The sequence below is a fragment of the Ictidomys tridecemlineatus genome, chromosome 2, assembly GCF_052094955.1.
Source record: "Ictidomys tridecemlineatus isolate mIctTri1 chromosome 2, mIctTri1.hap1, whole genome shotgun sequence".
Lineage (NCBI taxonomy): Eukaryota > Metazoa > Chordata > Mammalia > Rodentia > Sciuridae > Ictidomys > Ictidomys tridecemlineatus.
The window spans coordinates 217,263,401-217,288,548 of NC_135478.1; the positions used below are offsets into that span (position 1 = coordinate 217,263,401).

General features: G+C 41.4%; 1 protein-coding gene across 4 annotated transcripts in view; it reads right to left on the bottom strand.

Annotated features, from left to right (window-relative positions):
* Nucleotides 1-25,148, bottom strand: part of Parp12 (poly(ADP-ribose) polymerase family member 12) — a 102,759-nt gene that overhangs the window by 72,845 nt on the left and 4,766 nt on the right. For all 4 annotated transcript variants that reach the window (XM_078040633.1, XM_078040632.1, XM_078040634.1 and 1 more), the window contains exons 3-8: nt 22,088-22,388; nt 20,871-20,972; nt 14,956-15,079; nt 9,816-10,011; nt 5,582-5,723; nt 2,701-2,797 (exon numbers count right to left, since the gene is read on the bottom strand). In XM_078040633.1, coding sequence (XP_077896759.1) covers nt 2,701-2,797; nt 5,582-5,723; nt 9,816-10,011; nt 14,956-15,079; nt 20,871-20,972; nt 22,088-22,388 — 962 coding nt within the window. The remainder of the gene's footprint in view (nt 1-2,700; nt 2,798-5,581; nt 5,724-9,815; nt 10,012-14,955; nt 15,080-20,870; nt 20,973-22,087; nt 22,389-25,148) is intronic.

Genomic DNA, 25,148 nt, shown 5'->3' on the forward strand with positions numbered 1-25,148 from the left:
AAAAGAACCAAACAGAACTTCTAGAAATGAAAAGTAGACTCCCTGACATCAAGAGCTCAATGGACATGCTCAAAAGCAGATGAGGAGAGAGAAGCACTAAGCTGAGAGATGATAAAAGAAACTGGGGAAGAAATTGAGGCACAGAGAACAGAAGAATAAGAAGGCCTTGCCACGATCTGGTCAGAACCTGAAGTTAGCTCCAGACAGGGAGGTCAGAGCAGAACGGACTAGACACCAACCAATCAGTCTCAGGCAAGATAAATACAGACACAAACTGGACACAGTGTAGTAAGGTGCAGAACACCAAGACTGACAGAAGTCCTTAAAATCAGTCAATGGAAAAAGGAGTGACTACTGTCAAAGAATTGCCTGTTAGACCAAGAGCCAATTTCTCAAAAGCAGCAACATAAACCAGAAGACAGTGAAATGGGGTCTCCAATGGTCTAAGAGAAAATAACTATAATCTAAAATTCTATACTCAGTGAAAATGTCTTTCAAGATTAAGGACAAAAACATTCAGACAGACAGCTACTGTGGTACATGCCTGTAAGCGGCTTGGGAGACTGAGGCAGGAGAGTCGCAAGTTCAAAGCCAGCCTGAGCAAAAAGCGAGGCACTAAGCAACTCAGTAAGACCCTGTCTCCAAATAAAATACAAAATAGGGCTGAGGGTTGTGGCTCAGCAGTAGAGCACTAGCCTAGCATGTATGTTACCTTCAGATCGATTCTCAGCACCACATACAAATAAGTAAAAAAAAATGCATCAACAACTAATAAAAATATTTTTTAAAAAATAGGGCTGGGGGGGCTGGGGATGTGGCTCAAGTGGTAGCGCGCTCGCCTGGTGTGTGTGCGGCCTGGGTTCGAACCTCAGCACCACATACAAACAAAGATGTTGTATCCACCGAAAACCTCAACCAGATACTTGATGTGTATAAATGCTGTTTCAAATATTACATTAAATGATATTCCTGTATTGTAACTTCTGAATACGGAGATCATATTTTGTGCTTCTGTTAACTGTAAATGCATAAATGTTTCTGAATGTGATCCACCTGAGAGTCCCACTGGGCCATGGAGGCCCCAGCAGCCTTTCCCACTGGAGTTAATGACAACCAGCTACCATCACACAGGCTGAGAAGAACCAGGCACTTCACCAGCATGAGCAGTGTGCAGCACTCAGCCCACAAAGAGAGAGAGAGAGAGAGAGATACTAAATCACTCACATCTGAGTCTGTGTTTGGCCAAAATAATCATTTTTATTTCTAACATTTGGTATCTGCTTGTGGCCCTCCTGAAAAATAAATTACAATGATGACACAGGATAGCCAGTCTCAGAAAGGAGACAAACTTTTCCAAAGTGCCTAGGACAGGTCTGGATAGGGAAAGAATAAAAAAATGACTTCTAGCTGGAAGAAGGTAGTAATCAACAAAACTTTAAATCCAGAAGCAATAAAGAGACGGATAAATTTAACAAAAAAAGTAAAATCAGAAGTAAGTATGTTTGTATGGTTAAATCCTTCATAAGCAAAGTTAAAAAGCCGACAGAAGCAAGTAACCAAGGGCTAGTCTCCCTAACAGAGAAAGGTTCTCATTATTTAGGAAAAATACCCAAAAAACCCAAAAAGTTGATAGGAAAACAAACAGACCACAGGAAAAATAAGATGGAAAGGGGAGAAATAGCATTTACACATTAGGAAAAAATTTCAACCTCATTGATAAAACAAGCTAAAGTACAGACACATCCTTTTGCACCTGTGAGAATGACAAAAATCCAAGAGTTTGACAACTCATGCTAGGCAAGCACTATGCCATTAAGCCATAGCCCCAGTCCCACAAATTCTGTTTTAAATGACTTTTCTATGTTTCACAAAGACAACCTCCAAAATCTACTTCTGAGGTCTTAAAAGAACCAAGAGAGATACTCTCTCCAAGGAAACACAAATGAGCTGAATAAAGGAGCTGTACCTAGCTGACAGCAGCGGCCAAAGTCCCAACATGGACTGTGGCAAACCCAAACTGAAAGGGGCACTGTGGTACCACCATCCACCTTCCTGACCTCCACCTGCCCCGCATATGGCCTGTGGTTTGGAGAGTACTGACTCCTCCCCACCTAACTCCAATCTCATCAACCTGCACCAGCCTGAAATCTTGCTTCAAATGGGGCCTGATCAGTGTCAATCTCCCCATCAGCTGTAGGTCTTTCTCCTCTCCTCTACCACTGTACTCCCAAGAAAAGGGATTCACCTAAGGGTTCCTGGTACCCACTCTGTGACATTAAAAAACCCACCCTGAATGAAGATGAAACTGGCCCCATTAGTGACTGTAATGCCAGTTTTTGGTAATTCGGTATTCCTTGATATTCAAGACTAAAATACATGGGTTTTATTAATTCCATCATTATTTCATCGTGTCAACATTTTTAAAAATTCAGGTCTATAACTCAATTGTTACACTGAAAAGACAAACTGGTGGGCTGCCTTCAAGTCCAGCCTGGCTTGGACACCCCAACAGGTAGTCCTGGCATTACGTGCGATGACGATTCTACTCACAAGATAATTCTAACCCCAGCTCACGACTCCCCAACTAGTGGATCTGAATGCTGGCTTGAGTGCTAGAGCTTTAGTCACAACACCAATAGTGCTTTTTGCACCCTGACTGAAAGCACATGCCAATCAAGCAGGAGCCCCTGTGCAACCTACCAGGTTTGCTTTGTCTTCACATCCTGGGGAGACACATATATGGGTCTGCGGCAAACTTTTCTGATGGTGCCAAAGACTAGGTTTTTCTGAACAAAGTCTGAAAAAAAAAAAAAACAGCCAATGAGAGGACATCAATGTTTTATAAACACAAATTAAATGGGATGGAAAGCTAATCCAAATGTGTAAAGCCCTGAACCAGGCTTAAAAATAAGGTAGTTTCATACATTTCAAATATTTGTAAAGAAAATAAGTATCCTTGGGAGACTGGGTTTAATGAATAGAAGAATGATTAGTAATTGACGTATCAATTATACATGAGTGCTTTTAAATTGTTCCTTCCAATCTTGTTTAAGCTATTATTTTGCTTAGCAATTTTTCCCAGCTTGAATATAAAATAGCTTCAACCGAGCCTGAGACCAAATTACCATGTCTTGAGTTAGTAGGATTTAGAGTTAATACAATAATTTTACTCTTACAACTTTTTTTAGTTTGATTAAGCTAACTCTATAGCAGTGTTTATCAACTTTTTTACATGTGTATCATCTTTTAATAAACAAAATTCTTGCTGCCTCAGCTTCAAGAATCTCCTACTCATTCTGAAGATGGGGGTAGAGGAAATACTACTGCCTTTAGTTACAACACCAATAAATGCTTGATTTAAAAAATGAATACCTAGAAGTTAGAGCATATATCCCCACCTAGCAGAAAAATCCTGTCAAATTCTACTTTCCACACTTACAGTACAAAAACAAGTTTGTTTTCATTTTAAGAACACCCTAATATTTAAAATCACAGATGTGTAGAATTTCCCTTACTGAGCTTGAGCATATACTTGATAAATAACCCAAGGGATGTCCTTTACACCACGGCCACCCATCATCATTCAGAGTACACCACCTATATGCAGTTTCCATGATCCTTTATGATACCTACAACTCAACTTCCCATTGATGCTTTGCTCATTAGTGCACTTAAATAGTTTTTTTATTGGCCTATTAACCATTTGTGATGAATTTTAAATGAGCTTTCACTGATGAGATTAAAAGTTTTTCAAGAAATGTGGGTTGACTAAATATGTATTCAATACCTTCTCTTTCTTCCATGGATAAAGTGAGGCCTTTTCCCACCTTTGCCCTTGAAAAGGATACACTAGACTATGTCCCTAAATGAGCCCTGATTTGGGGAGTTCTGTCTGTTTGTAGTTAGCTAAGCTAACAGAATGTCAGAATTCTGACTCTGAAATCTTAGCTTTTGCCTTGAGTGACTCTATGACAAGCCTCCCTAAAAGGACTGAGCTGAGTCTTCCTAACCCTACAGAACAAGGAGTGACTTGGACTGTTGTGTGTATATCTTAAATACGCTTGCTTCCTAATACACAGTTTAAAAATGTCTGTTTGTGTGTATGTCAAGAGTTTGTTCTGAGACTTGCTTTCATTATTCGTAGAGGGCAAAGCCAACCACCTCAAACTTCTTTTGTGGATGCTATTACCTACCAAAAAGAACTTATACCAGGCTTATGCCCACCCAATGAACTTATACCAGGCTGCAATAGTTGCTTTTTCTAACTGCCTGCATATGCTCTTCTCCACTCTTGTCCTCAGAGTTGTTATATCCCCGGCAGTGAGGTCTAGGTTCAGAAGAATGAACTGTGTTGCACCTGACATTTTTGTTGTATCTGTTTGATATTTTCTAGGTACTTAAAAAATTATTTCAAAGTATTGTCAGCAGGCAGAAAAGTGAACTGCACAGCTCTAGTCTACAAGGCAGTCCTAAAGTCCCACCGAGCCCTTCCACATACTTGTGTCTATCAGCCATGGAGTGCAAACCACACACCTATACCAGCATCCTCCAACAGAGCTAATCCCACTGGAGAGCAGAAGAGACTTATCTGAAAGGGTATCCTAAGCAGCATAGGCTCTGCCTTAAGCAAAACCAAAGTGCTACAAAACCAATTGGCCAAAAGCAAGCAGCCTTAAGATAGTTCATCAGAAACACTCTGCTGCCCTCCACACAGAACAAAGGTCCACAAAAATAGCAGAAGCAGGGACTCGGGTTGTGGCTCAGTGGTACAGCACTTGCCTAGCACGTGTAAAAGCACTGGGTTCAAGCCTCAGCACCACATAAAAAATAAAACAAAATAAAGGTATTGTGTCCATCTATAACTAAAAAGATTTTTTTTTTAAATAGCAAAAACAGTACACTGTGTGGAAAGCAAGGCCCTAATATTCCCTTTACAATGCTGAACACTCGGGACTCCAAGTCTAAAATGTGGAACATGAACAACACTGAACTAAACAGCTGGACTGCTATATTCATGTGGAAATTGCATAAGAGGAGCTATAGCAAAACTAAAACTTGAAAAGAAATTTCCAAACTAGTCTCTGAAGAAAGTGGTCAAAGTGTTCGACCTGCTTCTGTTGAGTAAAGTAACTGGGACAAACCATTCAGGTCCCTGTTTCAGGAACTGTTAATTAAAGCTTGTTCTACCACATATTTAACCTAGCTGGCATCCTGCCTAGGCCAGGGGGACCTACCAGAAAGTAGGCACACCAGCACTGCCTACCAGGAAGTGTTGAGGTGGATTCTAATACAGCCATGGGTGGCTTGTTGGGGATGCACCACAGCCCTCAGGACAGCTGCATTGCAGCTAGTGCCTTGCCTGCACCTCCACACTCTGGCTCCTGCCCCTCCTCAGGTCCTTTCTCCTCACATCTCCCACACACATCTCAACCCTGTGGTGCCAGCACCATCCACTGATGGATCTGCCTCCACTTCTAGATGAGTACTCCTCTGTTTCTTTCCTATGCCAGCTCAGGTTCTAGGTTCATGTGAAAGGCACTGTGTGCCCACACAAGCCAGGCTCTGCTGGGGGCGGGGTTACCTTTGAAGTCTAATTCGTAGTTGTGTTTTCCAGCCTGGAACTTCAGGGTAGATGCCTGGGAATCGGTCCCTGAGGCGCAGAATGTCAGGTAGGCTTTCTCCACATCGCTGCTACTAATGGTGGTCACAGGGTGCTCTGTGCCCTATGAAGGGAAAGCCAGAAACTTATGAAAGCAAGAACCCATGATAAGGAGAAAAGATGGTGGTATATCCATACCACTTTCAAGCCATGCCCACAAGGACAGTCCTATCATGAGGAAGGAGGGAGTGCCAAGGAGCAGGGTGTGACAGGGGAAGGAAGGATGCTCAGAAGGGAAGCAACACAACTCTCCTGAAAGTTTCCCCGGTAAATGGAAGACAGTAAGACAGGTCCTGCTGAGCAGGGTAAGAGGAAGGGGAGCAACAGAAGAGAGAGTGTTGTAGTTCCTCAGAAAGGATGACGCAGCCATTCAAATGTCGGTGAATCATCAACAGTGGATTCTCCAACACAGCTTGACTAATAGTCCAGCAATACTGCCTCTTCTCCAGCTCCTTCCATTCCCACCATCTTTAATCCAACTTCTGTCCTCCTCCATGAAGCTTTGTTTTTCTGGTCCCTTGGAAAACTCTTCTATTTTTCCAGTTATCCATTTCAAACCCTCATCTCATCTATGATCACCTCCAGGATAGCTAATGTTTGGGGTTGCACTGAGTTTGAATTCTGGCTCCCTGCTATGGATTGATGTGGTCTGTTCCCCAAGGGTTCCTGCTCCAGAGCATTGGTCCCCAGTGTAGTGATGTTAAGAGGGGTGGAACCTTTAATAGGTGGGGCTTGGGAGGAGATGCTTAGGTCATTGGGGACATTGCCTTCAGAAGGGTTCGATGCTGGTCTTTAGGATAGAGTTCTCTTAAGAGTGGTTGTTATAAAGCAAGGCCACCCCACATACTTGGTCCTTTTTGCACATAGCTAGTTCCCTTTCTGCTTCTCTACCATGTTGTGACCCAGCCAAGAGAGCACTCACTAGAAGCTGAATAAATGGAGCTACCTTTCAGCTTTCTGTAAGTTAAACAAACCTTTTTTCTTTAAAGTACCCAACCTCTGGTATTTTATTACAGCCAAATAAAATGAACTAATTCACTTCCAAACTTGAAGACTCCATTTCTTGATAAATTATTTAAACTCTGAGTCTCCATTATCTCAAATATATAGCAAGAATAATTATCATACTCATGCATACTCATCGAATTATATGATAAGACTATACTACCCTCACAGGGTAATACCTGAAGAGCACTTAGCACAATGCCTGGAAAAAGTCCTCATTTATCATTGTCATAATTTTTGAACCAATAACTGAACCCAGGGGCACTTAACCACTGAGACACATCCCCAGCACTTTTTGAGACAGGGTCTCACTAAGTTGCTTAGGGACTCACTAAAATGCTGAGGCTGGTTTTGAACTTGTGATCCTCCTACCTCCCTTCTCAAGCTGCTGAGATTATAGGCATGCACTACCACTTCCTGCTTCATTATTTTTATTATAGTTAATACTCTGATAATTAAAATTAAAGTTACCTAACCTATAACCCCCTCTGTCCCTGTAGCTTTTCCTACTCCCCCTATTCCTAGCCTCCTAGGCCACAGGTTCTATGCTTTATGGACAGACAATAAATTAAACAAGATCTGCCCCTGCCTCTGGGCAATTTAGTCCAGCAAGAAAAGAGGGAGAAACAAAAGCAATCAGACATGTCTATGTATTGTGCTCAAGGTCCCACACAGGTCTGCATGGAGTGCAACAGAAGCTAAAGGGACTTCATGAAAATGATCAAGATTAGGTGGGGGTGAAGGAGCAAAAAAGATGTGAGCCAAGGCCAGAGCCTGAGGAGTGAAAATGAGTTGGCTCCAAGAGGACCATCAACAGAGAGTATACTAGGCAGACAAGTTTTTTTAAAATTGTAGTTGGACACAATACCTTTATTATATTTATTTATTTTTATGTAGTGCTGAGGATCAAACCAGTGCCTCGCACATGCTAGGTGAGCGTTCTACCACTGAGCCACAACCCCAGTGCCTCTGGTAGACAATTTTTGAAGTAACCACCTTCCTTATGTTCTTAGAGTGGTGCCTAAGTTCCAGGATCTGGAAGAAGAAGCCAACTTTAAACTGAGGAGGCCCAAGTTTAGTATCTGGGGGTATTAGAACAGGTTCCCACAGATCTTGAGGCAGGACCAGAAAGTATCTGATTATGCCTTGAAATTTTGAGGTATCTCCTGAGTTCAGACAGAAAAAAAAAACCTAGCTTTTCTAATAATCAAGAGGAAAATTGGCTTGACCTGGCAATTAGCAGAAAACTGAAAAAGAAACCTAATATGGAGTTACCCTAGAAACGCATAAGGAAAAAACAGACAGATGGTCCTGAGGCTGTTGAGCTAACGGTACAAAAGACGACCATGCAGCTAAAACCCACCAAGTCCACCCCTTTGTTTCCATGCCCCACTAGCACCTGGATATGTCAATAACATCCACATACAGAACCTAACCTAATCATTCCCAGAACCCTAACCTCTCCTCAACAAGTTTATGCAGTGCAGTAAAGAAGTAAGAACATAGAAGAAAAAACCTCCAAATGCAGGTTGTTGGGAGAATTAGGGTCTCTGACCCACTGAGTTATGACAACTCAGTTTGACAAGCCACCGGGGAACCTACTTGTTAGCAGGCAAGCAGAGTTCATGGAGCATGAACAACAGAATGTCCTTTCCCCCTCCTCCAAGTCAGCCCCAGCCTATTCCCCTCATGCTCTTGACCAACTCTGGAAAACCTGTCTGAACAAGGCTCCCACACAGGTAATGAGTCCCAGAAGGCTGGAGAGGAGAAGTAGCCAGAGGGAAAAGACAGGCATGCAGATCAACAGTTGAGGAGAGGCTGGTGCTAAAGAGAAAATGAAGAGTGTACTGGTAAGTGACCAGCTCCAACTGATCAACAGACAGGGGCAGTATATATTCTCCTTTAATTGGCCAATGTCCGTTTCTGGAGAACCTGCTAGTCATCGATCCAGGCATAGGGAATGCATCAGCAGTGGCAAAAGAGAAAACTCCCTGCTCCCTTGCAGCTGATCTCCAAGTGAGGCCAAAGAAAATAACATTCTGAGTGCAGTTAATAACAAGAAACCAGCTGGACATGATGGTGTACAACTGTAATCCCAGTGATTCAGGAGGTTGAGGCAGGAGGATCACAAGTTTGAGGCCAGCCCCAGCAACTTAGGCCCTAAGCAATTTAGTGAAACTCTGACTCAAAACAAAAAATAAAAAAGGGATGGGGTGTAGCTCACTGGTAAAGCGCCTCTGGGTTCAATCCCTAGTACCAAAAATAATTTTTTTTAATTAAAAAAAATATTTTTAAAAGAAACCAAAACTTCAATATAGCCTCCTACAGCCCAGATTACAATAGATAGATATCAGGCTCCACAGCTCACTTTCATTGAGGAGAGGGATCCCTATATAAATGGTTATCTCCCTATTTTTACCCTTCTCCAAGTAATCAGAGAGAGACTCCCTTCAATCTCATTCATCATAAACACCTTCAAATAATTGACAGTGAGAGAAATTTGATCTAGACCCCAAATCAATTTCTGATATGAATCAATTTTCTTAATATATGGCCATCTTCTGGAAAGTCGCAGAAATAGGCAAGAAAAGCAATTTGAAAAGCTTTAAACTTTATACTGCAGCTACACGAACACACCTTCATGCCCAGGAACTAGCTCTGGAGAAGCACTTGTCTATCACATTTAATAAAACCAATCAAGAAAGTTGGTCTCGGGCTGGGGATGTGGCTCAAGCGGTAGCACGCTCGCCTGGCATGCGTGCGGCCTGGGTTCGATCCTCAGCACCACATACCAACAAAGATGTTGTGTCCGCCGAGAACTAAAAAATAAATATTAAAAATTCTCTCTCTCTCTCTCTCTCCTCTCTCACTCTCTCTTAAAAAAAAAAAAAAAGTTGGTCTCACTTCAGTTTTTCTCATTCAGTCCTCAGGAGCCAAGGGATGTCTAATTGGTCAAAGATGCAAAACTGGTACAAATAAATCCAAATTATCTTGTCCTACCTTACCGAGTTAATGCCCCCCATGCCATTGAGTCATTCAGGGATCTGAGGATCCTTGACTCTATCAAGGCTCCCTAGCAATCTTTATGCTCATGTATTCAATGGCTCCTCCACCCTGGAAAAAATACTCACTCTCTTTCCTTCACACTTACTTGTCTTCCATATTCCTGCCAAGAACCAAACTCATCGATCCAGTACCAAACCCATTCAGTGGTGAGGATGAAGTGTGGGGGTTTGGTGACTGAGGAGGCCGTGGAAAGGCGACGAGCCTGGGCGGTGCCGAACCTCATAGTGTCAAAGTTCAGAGTATCAAAGTGAAAGCTACTGGCCGACTCAGCACACAGGATCCTGCCAAAGAAAACAAGAGGCAGACTGAAAACTGCACAGCCAAACAAACAGGTCCCTCAGCTTCCTGCCAGGAGATATACAGCCAGTAATGACAAATATTAAAGTTTCATGCACATTTTTTAAAAATATTTTTTAAGTTGTAGTTGGACACAATACCTTTATTTTATTTATTTTTATGTGGTGCTGAGAATAGAACCAGGGCCTCACACACGCTAGGTGAATGTTCTACCATTGAGCCCCAGCCCCTCATGAACATTTTTTAGAAGTGTTTCCAAAGATGGGAAAACTGCCTTTTAAGTTCAAGTCTGCTATGCAAAATAATCATCATCATCATCATCATCATCATCATCAGAGCAATTTAGAAGACTAGTTATGAAAGTTCCTCTCACTACAAAACACAGATAAAGTTGGTTAAGATGTTCTTTTTCATTGCAGGTGTGATGGTGCATGCCTGTAGTGTAACTTGGGAGGCTAAAGCAGGAGGATTACAAATCAAGAACAGCCTCAGCAACTCAGTAAAATCCTCAGTGACAGGAGACCCCATCTCAAAATAAAAAATAAAAAGGGTTGGGGATGTAGCTCAGTGTTAAAGGGCTCTGGGTTCAATTCCTAATACAACAAAAAAAAAATTTTTTTTTTTTTCCAAAATGCACTAGGACTGCAGTGGCAGAGAATTGCCTCTTGTAGGAGGACCTGTCTGGGTTCGTTAAAAAATAAAATGCATGGCTTGCAATTGAGAAAGAGACATTCTCAGAAGGCAACAAGAGTTAACATATACTGAGTGATTAGTTACCATGTGAGCCAGCCCCATATTAAGTACTTTATATACATTAGGAGGTTAAGTTTCATAACCCTATCAAGTGAGGCTATTAACTCCATGTCACAGGTGGGAAAACAGAAACTCAGGAAGGCTAAGAAACATGTCCCAAGGCAAAGAGCTGGTAGGCAGGGTTTAAGGGAAGCATGCTCAGCCACCAGAACAGGTTTCCCTTTTCAAAACCATACTGCCCAAAGACTGAGAGGGATACAAAACCAGAGAGGTAAGTGAGGGCTGAGGCCAGCAGCTGTCCACAGGCAGTGTCAGTGAGTAATGACCAAGAGCCTTGGTTTTAGCAGTCAAGGGGACAAGAGGAAACAAACACAGCATCTACGGAAGGTAGAAGGTTCAATTTAGAGACACTTCTGCATAAACCCAGGACCCTGAAACAGTATGCATCCTTAGTAATAGGGCATGGGGAGGGAACCTGCCTTGGCAAGGCAGTCAGCAAGAAAATTTGTCTGTGTTCATGCTGGATCTGGATGGAAGAGGAAAAAACTCCCCCACAAACTCCTGAGCCACTCAAACCTCACACAGAATTTAGGCTCTGTTTCAGATTTCTGTGCAAAGGTGAGTTTTAAAGGTGTGGTTCCCAAAGAAGCAAACACAAATCCTCTCTGGAGAAATTTACCTTCAATTGAGGCCTCAAGAGAATTTCCACCAATAAGCTTCATCAAATGTAAGGTTAAAAGCAAATAACAAGACACATGTGGAAACAGGACAGCATGAGAAATTTAGTTAATAAATACAGTCAGACCACCAAGAACTACAAACTAGCATTCTCAGATGCAAATATGTATAAAGTATTTTTAAACATGAATTAAATATTGAAAGTTTCAGTAAGGATTAAGATATTGCAAAAATATGACCAGGTAAATTGAAGGAAAAGTCAGAATGTTTAGAAGTAAATAATAGTAGAATTAGATGGAGTACATTGCATTCCAAATGAGCCTGAACTAGTAAACTGGAAAATTAAGGAGAAGAAATTCCCACGGATGCAGCAGTGAAAGAAAAAGAATAAAAGAGAAGTTTGGAGACATAAAAGAAAAGTGAGGAAATCTCAACATATGTCTAATCAGAAATCCAGAGAAGCAACACTTGAAGAGACCAAGGCTGAGAGCCCAGAAAGCCATCATGTACATAAATAGAAAGTATCAATGACACAAAGCTGTCAATTCTCTCGAAACTGACAAGAGTCCATGCAATTTCAATTTAAAAACACAATGGAGTTTTCTGTGAAAGATGATGAAATTTTTAAATTTCTTAAGGAACAAAATGCCAAGGACCAAGACAATTTGAAGAAAGGAGGTGGGGGCTTGCTTTATCAGATGCCAGGACATACTATACAGAGAGTTCTAACAAGAAAGTCAGCGTGGTGATGATAGAGATGGACAGTGATCAGGTCAGACACTGACGAGTGTGTACGTGTGAATGCAGAGCCAACACAGATGGTATTGAAGACAGATAAAAAGAATGGACTCTTTCAAAAAGTGAAATTTGACACCCTATCTAAAAATGAGCTGAGATATGTTAACATTTTACCAAATCTGGCTTTCTATGGGTTTAAAAATAAACTAACTTCTGGAAATAGACAATGATTATGGCCACAACAATGTGAATGCACTTAATGCCACTGAGAAATATACTTAAAATGGTTAGGATGGTAAATTTTAATTATGTTGTATATTCTTTATCACAACAAAAAGATTAGATATATTTTTTAAAGTAGTTTTTGGCAAAACTGGTAATTCTTTTGCATAAGAATGAAACTGGGCTCAACTTTTACCACATGAAGGGAGAGATTAAATATAGTACTACACTGAAAATAGTAGGACTTTGACAAGAAAACTCAGGAGAATTTCTTTATGATGTTGAGCTTAGGAGGATTTCTTAAGATACCAAAAAGAAAGTCACAAAGTAAAATATGGATAAATACATATTTGCATTAAAAGATACCATAAATTGTAAAGAAAACATGGTGTGTATGTGTGTGTATACACACACATACACAAACACAATGGAATATTAGCCATAAAGAAGAATGAAATTATGGCATTTGGGCTGGGATTGTGGCTCAGCGGTAGAGCGCTCACCTAGCAAAGGCAGGACCTGGGTTCGATCCTCAGCACCACATAAAAAATTAAAGGCATTGTGTTGTGTCCATCTACACCTAAAAAGTAAATATTAAAAAAAAAAAGAAATTACGGCATTTGCAGATAAATGGATGAAACTGGAGACTAAGTGAAATAAGCCAATCCCAAAAAACCAAAGGCTAAATGTTCTCTGATATGCAGATGCTAACTCACAATAAGTGGTAGTGAGGGAAGAATATGAGTTTATTGGGTTAGACAAAGGGGAATGAAGGGAAAGGAGGATAGAAAAAAAACGGCAGGGGCTGGGGATGTGCCTCAAGCGGTAGCGCGCTCGCCTGGCGTGCGGCCCGGGTTCGATCTTCAGCACCACATACAAACAAAGATGTTGTGTCCGCCGAAAACTAAAAAAGTAAATATTAAAATTCTCTCTCTCTAAAAAATAAATGAATAAAATATTTAAAAAGAAAAAAACAGCAGAATGAATCAGACATAACTTTCTTATGTTCATATATGAACAAATGACCAGTGTCACTCCATATCATGTACAACCACAAGAATGGGAAGTTATACTCCATGTATAAATGTCAAAATATACTCTACTGTCATGTATATCTAAAAAAGAATAACTTTTTTAATTTTAAAAGGATACAATAAATTGATCTGAAGAATTTATTTATTTACATCATATTTAGCATCCAGAAATGTAGTGAATTCCTCAAAATGAATAAATAGAATTTTTTAAAAAATTGTCCCCATCCCCCAAAACAAGCAAAACAGGATAGACATTTCACAGCAGAGGAAGCAAAAACGGCCAATGGACATGTGGAGATGAGCTTCCCTCACTAGGAATCTGGGATATTCAAACTAAGATCATATTTACACTCTAGACCAGGAAAGCGCAGGTGTCAGGGAGATAAGTCCCTAGAGACTGCTAATGGGGATGGAAAGTGGTGCAATCATCTTGGAGAACAGTCTGGCATCACCTGGCAGAGCTGAGTGTGTATGCAGCCCACTTCCTAGCAAAGCCCCTCCTGGATATCCACCTCACAGAAACTCACCTGTGCACCCGAGACTGGCACAACATGGGTAAGTCTCAAAGCACTCAGAGAAAGACACCAGACTCCAGTACATACCATAGGATTCCATTTTTAAGAGGTTCAAGAACTAGCAAAACTAATCTATGATAAAGAAGTCAGAACAGTAGTGGCTAGAGGGGTGAGGTTGATTGGGAGGGACATGAGGATCCTCTGAGGAGATGAAATGCCCTATGTCTCAATCAGTTTTGGTTATGTGATTGTATATTTATCAGAACTCACTGAAGTGCATGCTTAATATCTGTGCACATCACTGTGAATAAATTTTGCCTCAAAAAGAAAGATTATGGGTGATATGTGAACCATTTAATCCTCCTAAGGAGAGTAATTTGTTTCACATACTTAACCAACAGCAATTCGCAAATTACACAAATGGTAGGCTAAGTTTCCCTTCCTGGCACCATATTCTAGCGAGTTTAATCCAAATAATTTTAAGTACTTGGAAACAAAGCTGTCTGGTACTTTCCCATTTACTATGAATTAACTGGATGAAAACACTTGGACAAGTTTAGAAAAATAAAAAAAGTTAAATGCTAAACAATAAACAAAAAAGCAGTTCAGTTATATAACTTCACAAAAAAAGGCTAAAACATCACAAACTATCACCTCTCACTTTTCTGCATTAACAATTGAATTAATGCATGTGATCAATTACAGAAGTAAATAATTGAGAACTCATTTGGTCATGGTACCATCTTCTCCTTTCCCTACAACTCCTCCCTGAAAGATGGGAGAATAGAGCCACCAAACTGCCAGTATGAACATGAACTTCCAATTTCTAGCCCAGCTTCCACCTCCAGACCAGGCTGCTTAGAGTATGTGAGGGGTTTGTGTGTGCATGTGAAAACCATCAAAACAAAACACTGCTATTTAAGCTAAACTTCCAACACTACACACAGAAGTCCAGGCACAAAGCAGAGACAAAGGACACATTTCCTACCTGTCTTTCCTGGGATTGCTATATGCCTCTTCGATAAGCTCCATTTTGTCCAAATCCTTCCATTTGCCTCCATCCAAGAACTGCCATCGATAGGGCAAATGGAAATGAACTCTATAGCACTTATCTAAAATAGAAACATAAAGTGGTAAGACAACCTGGCAATACATGGCTTAGCCACACCCTGTGGCTATCAATGGGTATAGTGCTGCTTGCTGACCTGAGAATATTCTGCCAAGTTGTGGGAAGTCTTTGTTTTCTTAGTGCAGTCATACCTGAACATTTAGATACTAAAATACTTTGTATATTTTAATAAGACCTTTCATTGATTTTTAAACATATGTACATTGGTGGGTTACATCATCTATGAATTTCATTTCATGATTATGAAAAAGCTGATCACAAGCTGGGTATAGTGGATGTACTAGTAATCTAGCTACTTGGGAGGCTCAGATGGAAGGGTTTCAAGTTTAAGGACAGCCTAAGAAAGGCAGCAAGACCCTGACTCCACAAAAGAGTCCCTGAAGGGGTGCTGTCTGAGTGCTCAATATCTCTAGACATGTGGCATGTGGACGGGCAGAGATCAGAGACAAAGCCAGATTCATCTTTACCATAAACCCATTCCAACCCCAACATGTGAGGCAGGTTATGGCTCAGCAGTGCAGTTCTGGCTGCCAGGATATCTTCTGGCTGCCAACAGACTTACCCCTCCCTCAATCTCCCCTCACACTCACTGCTCTGCCTTACCAATATTCAAGTTCCTCCCCTCCACCATCCCCGGGCTCCTAGGCAGCCACATCTCTGCCTTGTCTCTCTGAGGTCATGCTGCCTGCCTAAACTTTGCTCTAACCAGTCCCACCACTGGAACACAGCTTTCACCCACTCTCTGCCTCTGAGAGATTCTGTGACAGCTACAGAGGATGGCTGGAGAAGACAGGGAGAAAGGAAAGGATCAGGAGGCTCCCTGCACTCTGACACAGACCTATTGCCAAGATACATGCTGTAAGGTAGAAAGGTGCAGAATGCTTCCAGACAGAAAATGAGGGGGAAAGATTGGAGATACTGGCTAAATGCACATATATGCAGATATTATTTCTTGCAGAGGAGAACTGGGTGACTAGAAACAAAGTTATAAGGAAAGTTTTGTCATATTTGTACACTTCTGATTTTGAACCACAAGAATATATTACATATTCCAAAAAGTTAAATATCCAGTGAAGTGAAAAAGGCACAAGTCTGCCAGTGCACCTGTGTAAGAATAAAACTGAATAGAGGGCTGGACTATAGCTCAGTTGGTAGAGTGCTTGCCTTGCATGCACAAGGCCCTGGGTTCAATCCCCAGCACCACAAAAAAAAAAAAAAAGAAAGACTGAATAGACATACACTTGTACACAGATGACATCTTTCTAAATGGATATTTAAAGACTGGGTAATCATGGCTAGAGCCTGGGTGCAAAGGAAAACAGATGTGAGAAAGAATTATTTCTTACTGTCTTTGTACATTTTTTATTCATATTTCAAAATAACACTAATGAAGTTTGGCTAATTTGACACTTGAAAAAAATCAGAAGTTTCTAAAATCATATGCATTCCTTCAGGCACATTTCAATGCCAGTTCTTTCCTAGAGTCTGCTAAAGGACACTGCAGTGGGGGAAGCACCATGGAGGAGCAGAGGGATGTTGTGAGGGCTTATCAAAGACCAGGCCTGGGGCTGGACAGACAGGGCAAAAAAGAGCACTAGGCTGAGAGAGCTTAGGGGACAAGCTGCTAGAACTCACATGAGGACACCTCTAAGCTCAACAAAGAGGGAAACATGACAGGAGACACTTTAGATCCCTGAACTCATCCAGAGTTTGAGCATAGACAGCTCACACCAGCCCAAGTGACCTCCTGGACTCTTGACAAGGAATGCACACAACGAATAATAAAGGGCTAAGTCAGGAGTGATAAGGCCAGGCTATGGTGCAGAGGTCATGATCACATAAGAGTTCCTGTTCCCTTCCTGAAGGAGACTAAAGAAATGATCAGGGATAAGAGCAGAGAGGCCTCCCCAGAGCACCCCAATATTGAGAGGCTATTTCTATAAGTTCCAGGTGAATCTTGGGCAGCCTAAAGAAAAACTCCCCACAAGAAGGCACCCTCAGGAAGGTGTACCTTGCCATGACCCACCAGATGGATGTTTCCTCCAGAAAGACCCAGGAGCCTGGGGAAAGCACTGAGGTCAAACAGTAGACGAGGGAGCAAGCATGAAGGCCACACTGCTCATAGCTGGAAGGCACATGGAGAATGTCACTGCAACCACATGGCTGGTGAACATTCTAGCAGAGAGGTAAAGGCACAGGCCCTTTCCCTTGTCCTCATCTTCCCTGATCCTCTGTCCCCTTTCTCTACTTTCTTTCCCTCCTTCTAATATTCCCCGTTTCACTGGGGTATTCCAGAGTCTAGGCTTTCTAGAGGGTGAGTCACAGAAATCAAATCAATTGCGCAGGCAAAGCACCTACATTCACCTCCCTATGTCCCTTAAAATAACAGGCCAGATAGAAGAACCAACCCCAAAGCACAGGAAAGCAATAAAAAGTACCATCAAAAAAACAGATTTCTTGAAGAATTCCTAAGCAATGCAGCAGACAGAACCAAACTAACACAAAAAGAGGGGAAAAACTCAGCAAAATATGCAGAAGATTCCACATAGTGAAGAAGACTCTCAGGGGCTTCACAGACTCAGGGGCAGATGAAACTCTTAGGCCCATCACAATGCAAATAAGGGGACCCACTGGAGTGGGACTCCCGTACTTGACTTGCTTGGGGCTGCCCAACCTTGCTATATGCTTCCAAGTTGAATGGGTAAGTGTGGATATCAGGGCTGCACAAAGAAAAAAGTACCTGAGACAGTCACTAAGTCTCTTCAAGTCCCTACATGCCAGCAGCCCACCCCATGGCAAGACATGCAGCCTCTACCTGTCATCACTGAGACAAATCCTCTGTGATGGAATCACAATCAGTCCCCTGGAATCAACCAGGAAGACAGTCGCATGGGCCTGTGAAGTACAATGTGACAGTCAGCCAAGAATGACCCAACACATGAGGGAAAATAGTGGAGAGAGGCAGCAAGTTCACACAGGAGAAGCAATTCCCAGGGAAGGAACATCAGAGATAAGCGGTAACCGCCACACATAAACATAATGGTTAGACCTTTGCAATTTCTAGTAAAAAATCAAACACAGGAGAATATTTGTCTTGGAATAGGCAAATATTTTTAGATTACAAAAATACCAAAAAAGAAAGGTATTAAAATGAACATCAAATGGACATATATTAAATAGACATTAATATTAAAACATCTATTCTTGGGCTGGGGATGTGGCTCAAGCGGTAGCGCGCTCGCCTGGCATGCGTGCGGCCCGGGTTCGATCCTCAGCACCACATACCAGCAAAGATGTTGTGTCTGCCGAGAACTAAAAAATAAATATTAAAAAAATTCTCTCTCTCCTCTCTCTTTAAAAAAAAAAAAAAAAAAAAAAAAACACATCTATTCTTGAAAAGATATAAAGAAAATGAACATAAAGAGACTGGGAGAATGAATTTTCAACATACATAATTTAAAAAACTCTTCCAACTCAATAATGAGAGATTAAATTACTCAATAAAAATGGCAAAATAGTCACAAAAGATCAATATTGGGGGCTGGGGATGTGGCTCAAGCAGTAGCGCGCTCGCCTGGTATGCGTGCGACCCGGGTTCGATCCTCAGCACCACATACCAACAAAGATGTTGTGTCCGCCGAGAACTAAAAAATAAATATTAAAAATTCTCTTTCTCTCTCTATCCTCTCTCACTCTCTCTTTTAAAAAAAAAATCAATATTGTACAATTCTGTTTATGTGAATACCCAGGCAAATCCATAGAGACAGACATCTATAGTTATCAAGAGCTGGGAGTGCAGGGAAGGAATGAGGAATGACCAAATGGCATGGTTTCTTTAGTGGCAATGAAAACATCCTGATACTGACAGTGATGATGGCTGCACAATTCTGTTACTAAACTAAAAAAATACTAAATGGGTTAATTGTGTGATTTGTGACATATTCACTATTTTAATAAAACAAAAATTTGACCGTTATTTCATAGAAGATACAAAATTGTCCAATAAGCACGTGAAAATAAATGTTAACCATTACTAATCATCAGAGAAATTCAAATTAAAACCACAATGAGACACCATTGTTCACGTCTAGGCTAAAATTTAAGGCTATCAATATCAAGCATTGGCAGAGATGTGGGGCAACTGGAACTTATATATATTGCTGTTGGGAATATAAAATACTATATCCATTTTGGATGACAATTTGACAGTTTCTTATAAGGTTAAGTATGCCTCATGACCCAGTAATCCACTTCTAGGTCTTTAGCCAAGAAAAATGAAAATCATTTACATGAGAAATTATACATGAATATTTAGTTTTATTTTTTATAAAAGTCAAAAATTGACAACTACCCAAATGTTCATCAACATATGAATGGATAAGCAAACTGCAGTGAATCCATGCAAGGGAATACTACACAGCAGTAAAAAGGAACAAACTATTAATATTGACAACATGCTAATACCAAGAACATGCTAAGAAAGATAAAAGCCAGGCTCAAGAAAATATAAAATACATACTATATGATTCCATTTGTATGAAATTCTAGAAAAGGTAAATCTAACCTACATTGTTAAAAATTAGATCAAGAATTTCTGGAGTTGGTGAATTATGGGGTAAGGATTAAATATAAAGGGACATTTTGGAATGAAGTAACTATTCCATGTGCTAAATATTCTGTAAGTATCATATACATTTATCAAAACTCAGAATTTTAAATTGATGCATATAATTTAAATTGATGAATATCAAGTATAAATTATATCTCATTTGATTTTAAAATATAAATATATACATATACATATAGCACACTCTTTGATCTAGTGCTAGGAATCAATCCATGAAAAGACACATGTATACTTGCATGCTTAACAGAACATTACTAATTGAATACTAGACAGTTGCTTTAAAAATGAGGTGGACTTACACATGCTAACATGGAAAAAAAAAATCTCCAAACACACCATTACGAAAAGATGCAGATTGAATAGGATGTTTTCACAAGCTCCCGTCTGTTTAAAAATATGTAAAACAAATATCACGACCACACAGCAAGTGTTTACCTTTGGGGAGGGATGAAGAAGGACTTCCTGCTTTACTCTGTATTATCTGACTCTTTCACAAAGTGAAAGTATTCATGAATCGCTTGGGTAACTTTTAAAAGACTGAAAATGAAACAAGAAGTTTTGGTGGTTGCTTTTAAAGGGGAATCACTGAACTTGAGAAGAAATTTTGCTTCAAAGGCCAGGTTAGCAGTTAAGAAGAAAACAAAGGTTTAGTGAAAATCACACACACACTGCTACTTTTGATAAAAGAGGGACTAAGGGATACACTGGATCAAGACAGAAAAAACAACCTAACTTAACTAATCCTCCAAGAATTAACACAAGTGTCTCCTCTCTTCCAGTTTCTAGCACTCCCCTAGGCCTATTGTTATCCTTTAGAAGTGACACTTACCTTGGATTTCACTAAGGTCTAAGCATTTCTGTCTCAAGTAGGTCTGTGGCTCCATCCCAAGCTGACCAACGGTCAACACTTGGCATTTATTTGCTATAGATCCAAATGGTTATGTTCCTAAAACTCATCTACAGTTTCAATTTTAGAAATTCCAAGAATTCCTGCTATCCTCACCCCCAACAAAACAGTTTCAGAATTGGTTTGGTCAAAGTGCCAGGGCCCCCTCCTCTCTCTATGGATACCTCAGAGCACAGCTCCAGGAACAAAGAAGCAGTTACCCCTCCCAAGAGAGGGAAGAAAGGCCCTCCTCCAGCTTACCTTGAAAGCTACAACTTTTCCGAATATGGTACAAGCAGATCTGATCACTCTCCTCCCGTGTAGGAGTGTTTGGGGACACAGAACCTGAACTGTCTCTTCTTTCTACAAAGAAACACCACAAAGATATGTCACTTTCCAGCAATGTAGGGTTACAGTAGTTAAAGTACAAAGGAGAAAAAAGAGAATTCATTCATTTCTCTGCACAAAACAGAAACAGACTAGGAAAACTGACAAAACCATCCTGTTAGGGGTGAAAGCACACCAGACACCCAGGTAGGCACTCTGCTTTTCAGTGAGAAGCCAGGAGTTCAAGACCACAACTACTTAACAAACCAAGTACACCCCAGTCACTTGGCTGTCCACCCAAGTCACTAAGAAAAGACAAATGGAGGGTTACTTTCTATAAACAAGGTTTGCTTCTATATAACAAATACTTATTAATGAACTCTTAGAACTGGGTATTAAAAAATCAAGAAAAGGAAAATATATGGAAAGTTTACACCTCCAAATGAAACTTTTTAAATTAATGTTAATTACAAGGTTCTTAATATAAAAAGGGTATGGAAGTGCTTTCAGAGTTTACTTTTTCTAGAACCACTCCAGTGAGTATTTATTACATTTACCACTACCTACTTACCACTAAATAAACATATAAAATTCATTTGTGACATCTCCCTGCTTAGTATCACTTATCATTTTGTTATTCATCTTCCCTTTTCTCATTATAAGTCCTGGATTTTTTGAAAAAATCCAGGCCCAGAAGGTACCTCCCTCTCTTCCCCAGTGTGGTGACTGCCCTTGGGACCTGACCTTACTCAGAAGTTTATCCTCCCTCCCTTTCTAGCAAGGTAATAATACAATGAAAACTCTTAAACATTCATTTAAAGCAAAATATGCGTATTTCTGAGCTTCCTAAAGTTATATGAGATTAACAAAACATAAGTGAAGAAAATAGAAAGAAAAAACAGATACAGCAAAAACAATTTTTGATCAGAAAAATCAGATAAGTAGTCCAAGCACTCACCTGGTATTTTAGGAAGTAACCTATGAAAATATAGCTACTCTACAGCTCAACCAATGGGTCTGATTATATGCTCTGAGGGGAGACATGTCTCACACACCCCAAGGTATAAGCAGAGCCCAAGACACAGTCCAGAAAATGGCAAGCACTCAAAGACCCACATCCCAGGGCCTGTAGCACTTGCCACCAACCTTACCAGAAGTCCCCTGAGGGCCTGCAGGAAGAGGGTGCCCTTTGTTGGGGGCTGAGCTCTTATTTTTGATATCATATGCATTTCTGTAAATGGAAGGTAGCCTGTTCACCAGGTCAGAGCTCATGCCCAACTTCTCCAATTTCTCCAGATTCTCCGAATGACAGAAATTATGGGATCTCTTACAGCTATCACCAAACTTGCACTCCCCCTGTAAAAAGTACTGGCAGATATGGAGTTTGACACATTGCTTCTGAAAGGAACAAGAGCCAAAGGGTCCATCTCCTTTGTTGTAATGTAGGCAGATCTGTTGACAGAGAAAAAGACATAAATCTAGGAAAGTCTCCCACCACACACCTCCCTACCCACCAGGTAATGTGATAAGGGACCTTGAAGCCAAGGTGTGATTCCATCACTCACATGGACCACAGATATGAAACCATCCCTCATTCAATATGAGGATTGCCAGTACATGCCCTTGGCTAAAATGGGAACCAGGCAGAAAACAGATTGCTTAGAAGCAGCTCCTCCATTGGGAAGAGCCAAAGACCTCATAGCAGTATGAAGCAGCATTTTATGTTGAACCAATGGCAGCCTCCTGATGACTCCCAACCCATCTACACTCAACCCAGAGCCTCACCCACTTTCCTCTACCAGGCCCCAGTCTCTCCCAGCTCTCCTTTCTATAATTTAGGATAAGAGAGGCTCTGGGGGTCAAAGCATCTAGAGAAAGCCAAATACCACTCCTTCATTTCTCAAGGGAGCCGACAGACTCACGAGAAGTTCAACAGCTGGCCCCAATCACACAGGATCCACAGCACCTTTGTTGAAGTGGGTTGTTGGCAAACCTGCTACTTGAACTTCAATCAACTGCTCCTTCTCCTCTACATTCCAAATCCCTGAGAATGGGAACCAGGCCAGAGACCACCAGGGGCCCATCTACTCAATTCACAGGTATTACATTTCACAAGCTGTTGGAATAACTCAAAGGGCTATGGAACCAAAGCTACTATCAGCAAGGGCCCCCCCATATGGGGATGAAAGCCCCAAGGGAAAATGCCAAAGGGCTGGACCCTGAAATCCATTCTGCCACTTACAAGCTGCCTGACTTTGCGCCAGCCACTAGTCAGCTCTGGTATTTTGTTTTGTAATCCCTAAGATGGGAATAATGCCACCTACATCACAGGGTTCTTGTGAGGAATAAATAGGAAATACGAAAGGACCAATATGATGCCTGCACATACATGGTAGATGCCCGATTCATGGTGGTTTCCCCCAGCTGGTCATCTGGTAAGGGACTAAACCAAGAGCAGAAATCCTGGCAGGACAGCCACATTGTATCTGGGTTCAGGTCTCAGCTCTCATATGCTGGCAGGGTGTTCTGAGCCAACCTGCCCACCCAAGCAGAAAAGGCCTACATAACTGGTCATTTACTGGTCACCTTCTTCTAATTTACTGTTCACACTACAGACAACTTGACCTCTCCCAAATATTAATGTTCCCTCTCCAAACACAATGCCACACACTCCTCAGCATACAGAATGCATCAAGAAACCTCTGCCTGGGGCTAGGGATGTGGCTCAAGTGGTTGCGAGCTCGCCTGGCATGCATGAGGCCTGGGTTCGATCCTCAGCACCACATAAAAAACAAAGATGTTGTGTCTGCCAATAACTAAAAAATAAATATTAAAAAAAAAAAAGAAGCCTCTGCCTGGGGGTGGGGGTATGCTGAGGTTGTGGCTCAGTGGCAGAGCTCTTGCTTTGCACATATAAGGTACTGGGCTTGATCCTTAGCACCATATAAAAATGAATAAACAAAACAAAGATATTGTGTCCATGTATAACTAAAAAGTATTTTAAAAAAAGAAGAAGCCTCTGCCCACCCATTTCTCCTTCTTCCCCCTCCTCTGCCCCACATGCCTCACTGTGCCAGTTCCCTCCTCACTGGGGCAGTCCCAGAGAAAACAGCTCCTCTCCCCAGATCTGCCTCACAGTCCCTCCCTTCCCCTCACTCATCCTCCAGCACTCAGAGTAGGCATCTTCTGTTCCAGGATGCCTTCCCCAGTCCCCAGAATCCAGTACATAAGTCTTCCAGGGCATCTCAAACAAAGTCTCATGCACCTGTCTCACCATTCAATGTGTCTCCTGGAAGGGCAGAGCAGAACCTTTTATCTCCTGATCCCCATGCCTAACCCACAGTGGATATTCAGAAAGTTGAGCTGAATGAAATCAACATTAATTTCCAAAAGGCAAAAGAAAAAAGTTAACATTTTGTGCTAGTCACAATGCTATGCTAGCACCTGGGTAGTGACTTTCATTGAATATGGAAGCATTTTCATTAAAATATGCCAATCTCTGTTATCTCAAATCATAAACAGCACCAAAGCAACCCATGTAACCTGTGCTGGCTACAGGAATGTGTAGCTCTCAGATCTCCTGCAGCACATGAGAAATAATGCACAGCTGCTGCCCTAAAGCCACTGCCTTGTTCACACTGGGGGCCTTGCCCAGCCTATGATGGCACACTCTGATCCCAAAGCAGGCCCAATCTGGTTGAGTCACAGCCACTGCAGCTCCAGTGCTGCCTGAGAGTTCAGGGTGGAATCTTTCCTGGAACCATGCTGCAGTCAGTCTACCCAGCCCCGTCTTTCTCTGTGTCCTGCCATGAACATCAGACCTGCCTTACAGCTATCTGAAGGTTCATCCCACCCTCTCCTGTTCCCTACACCAATTAATTTCTCATACTTCTAATCCCCACCCACCCACCAACTGCTACAGAACCAGTGCAGGGAGCTTTACTCAATCTGAGGATTCACATCAGCTTATTTTCAAAATTGCCTGTGTGCAACGAGTATAGAGAGCATCATGTGGCTGTCAGCAGCTATGGAAGGCTTCTCCTCAGACCAACTGGGTCCAGTGATACCCAGCAATGTGGTCCCAACTCCTGCTACACAGGGATGAGCTGCTGGCATCTCTTATCCCTCTCATCCCTCTCTATAGGTAACACTTACTGGAGGCATTGGCCAAACAAACTCCCAACCTCATGAAGCCCTGCAAGTGAGGTAGTA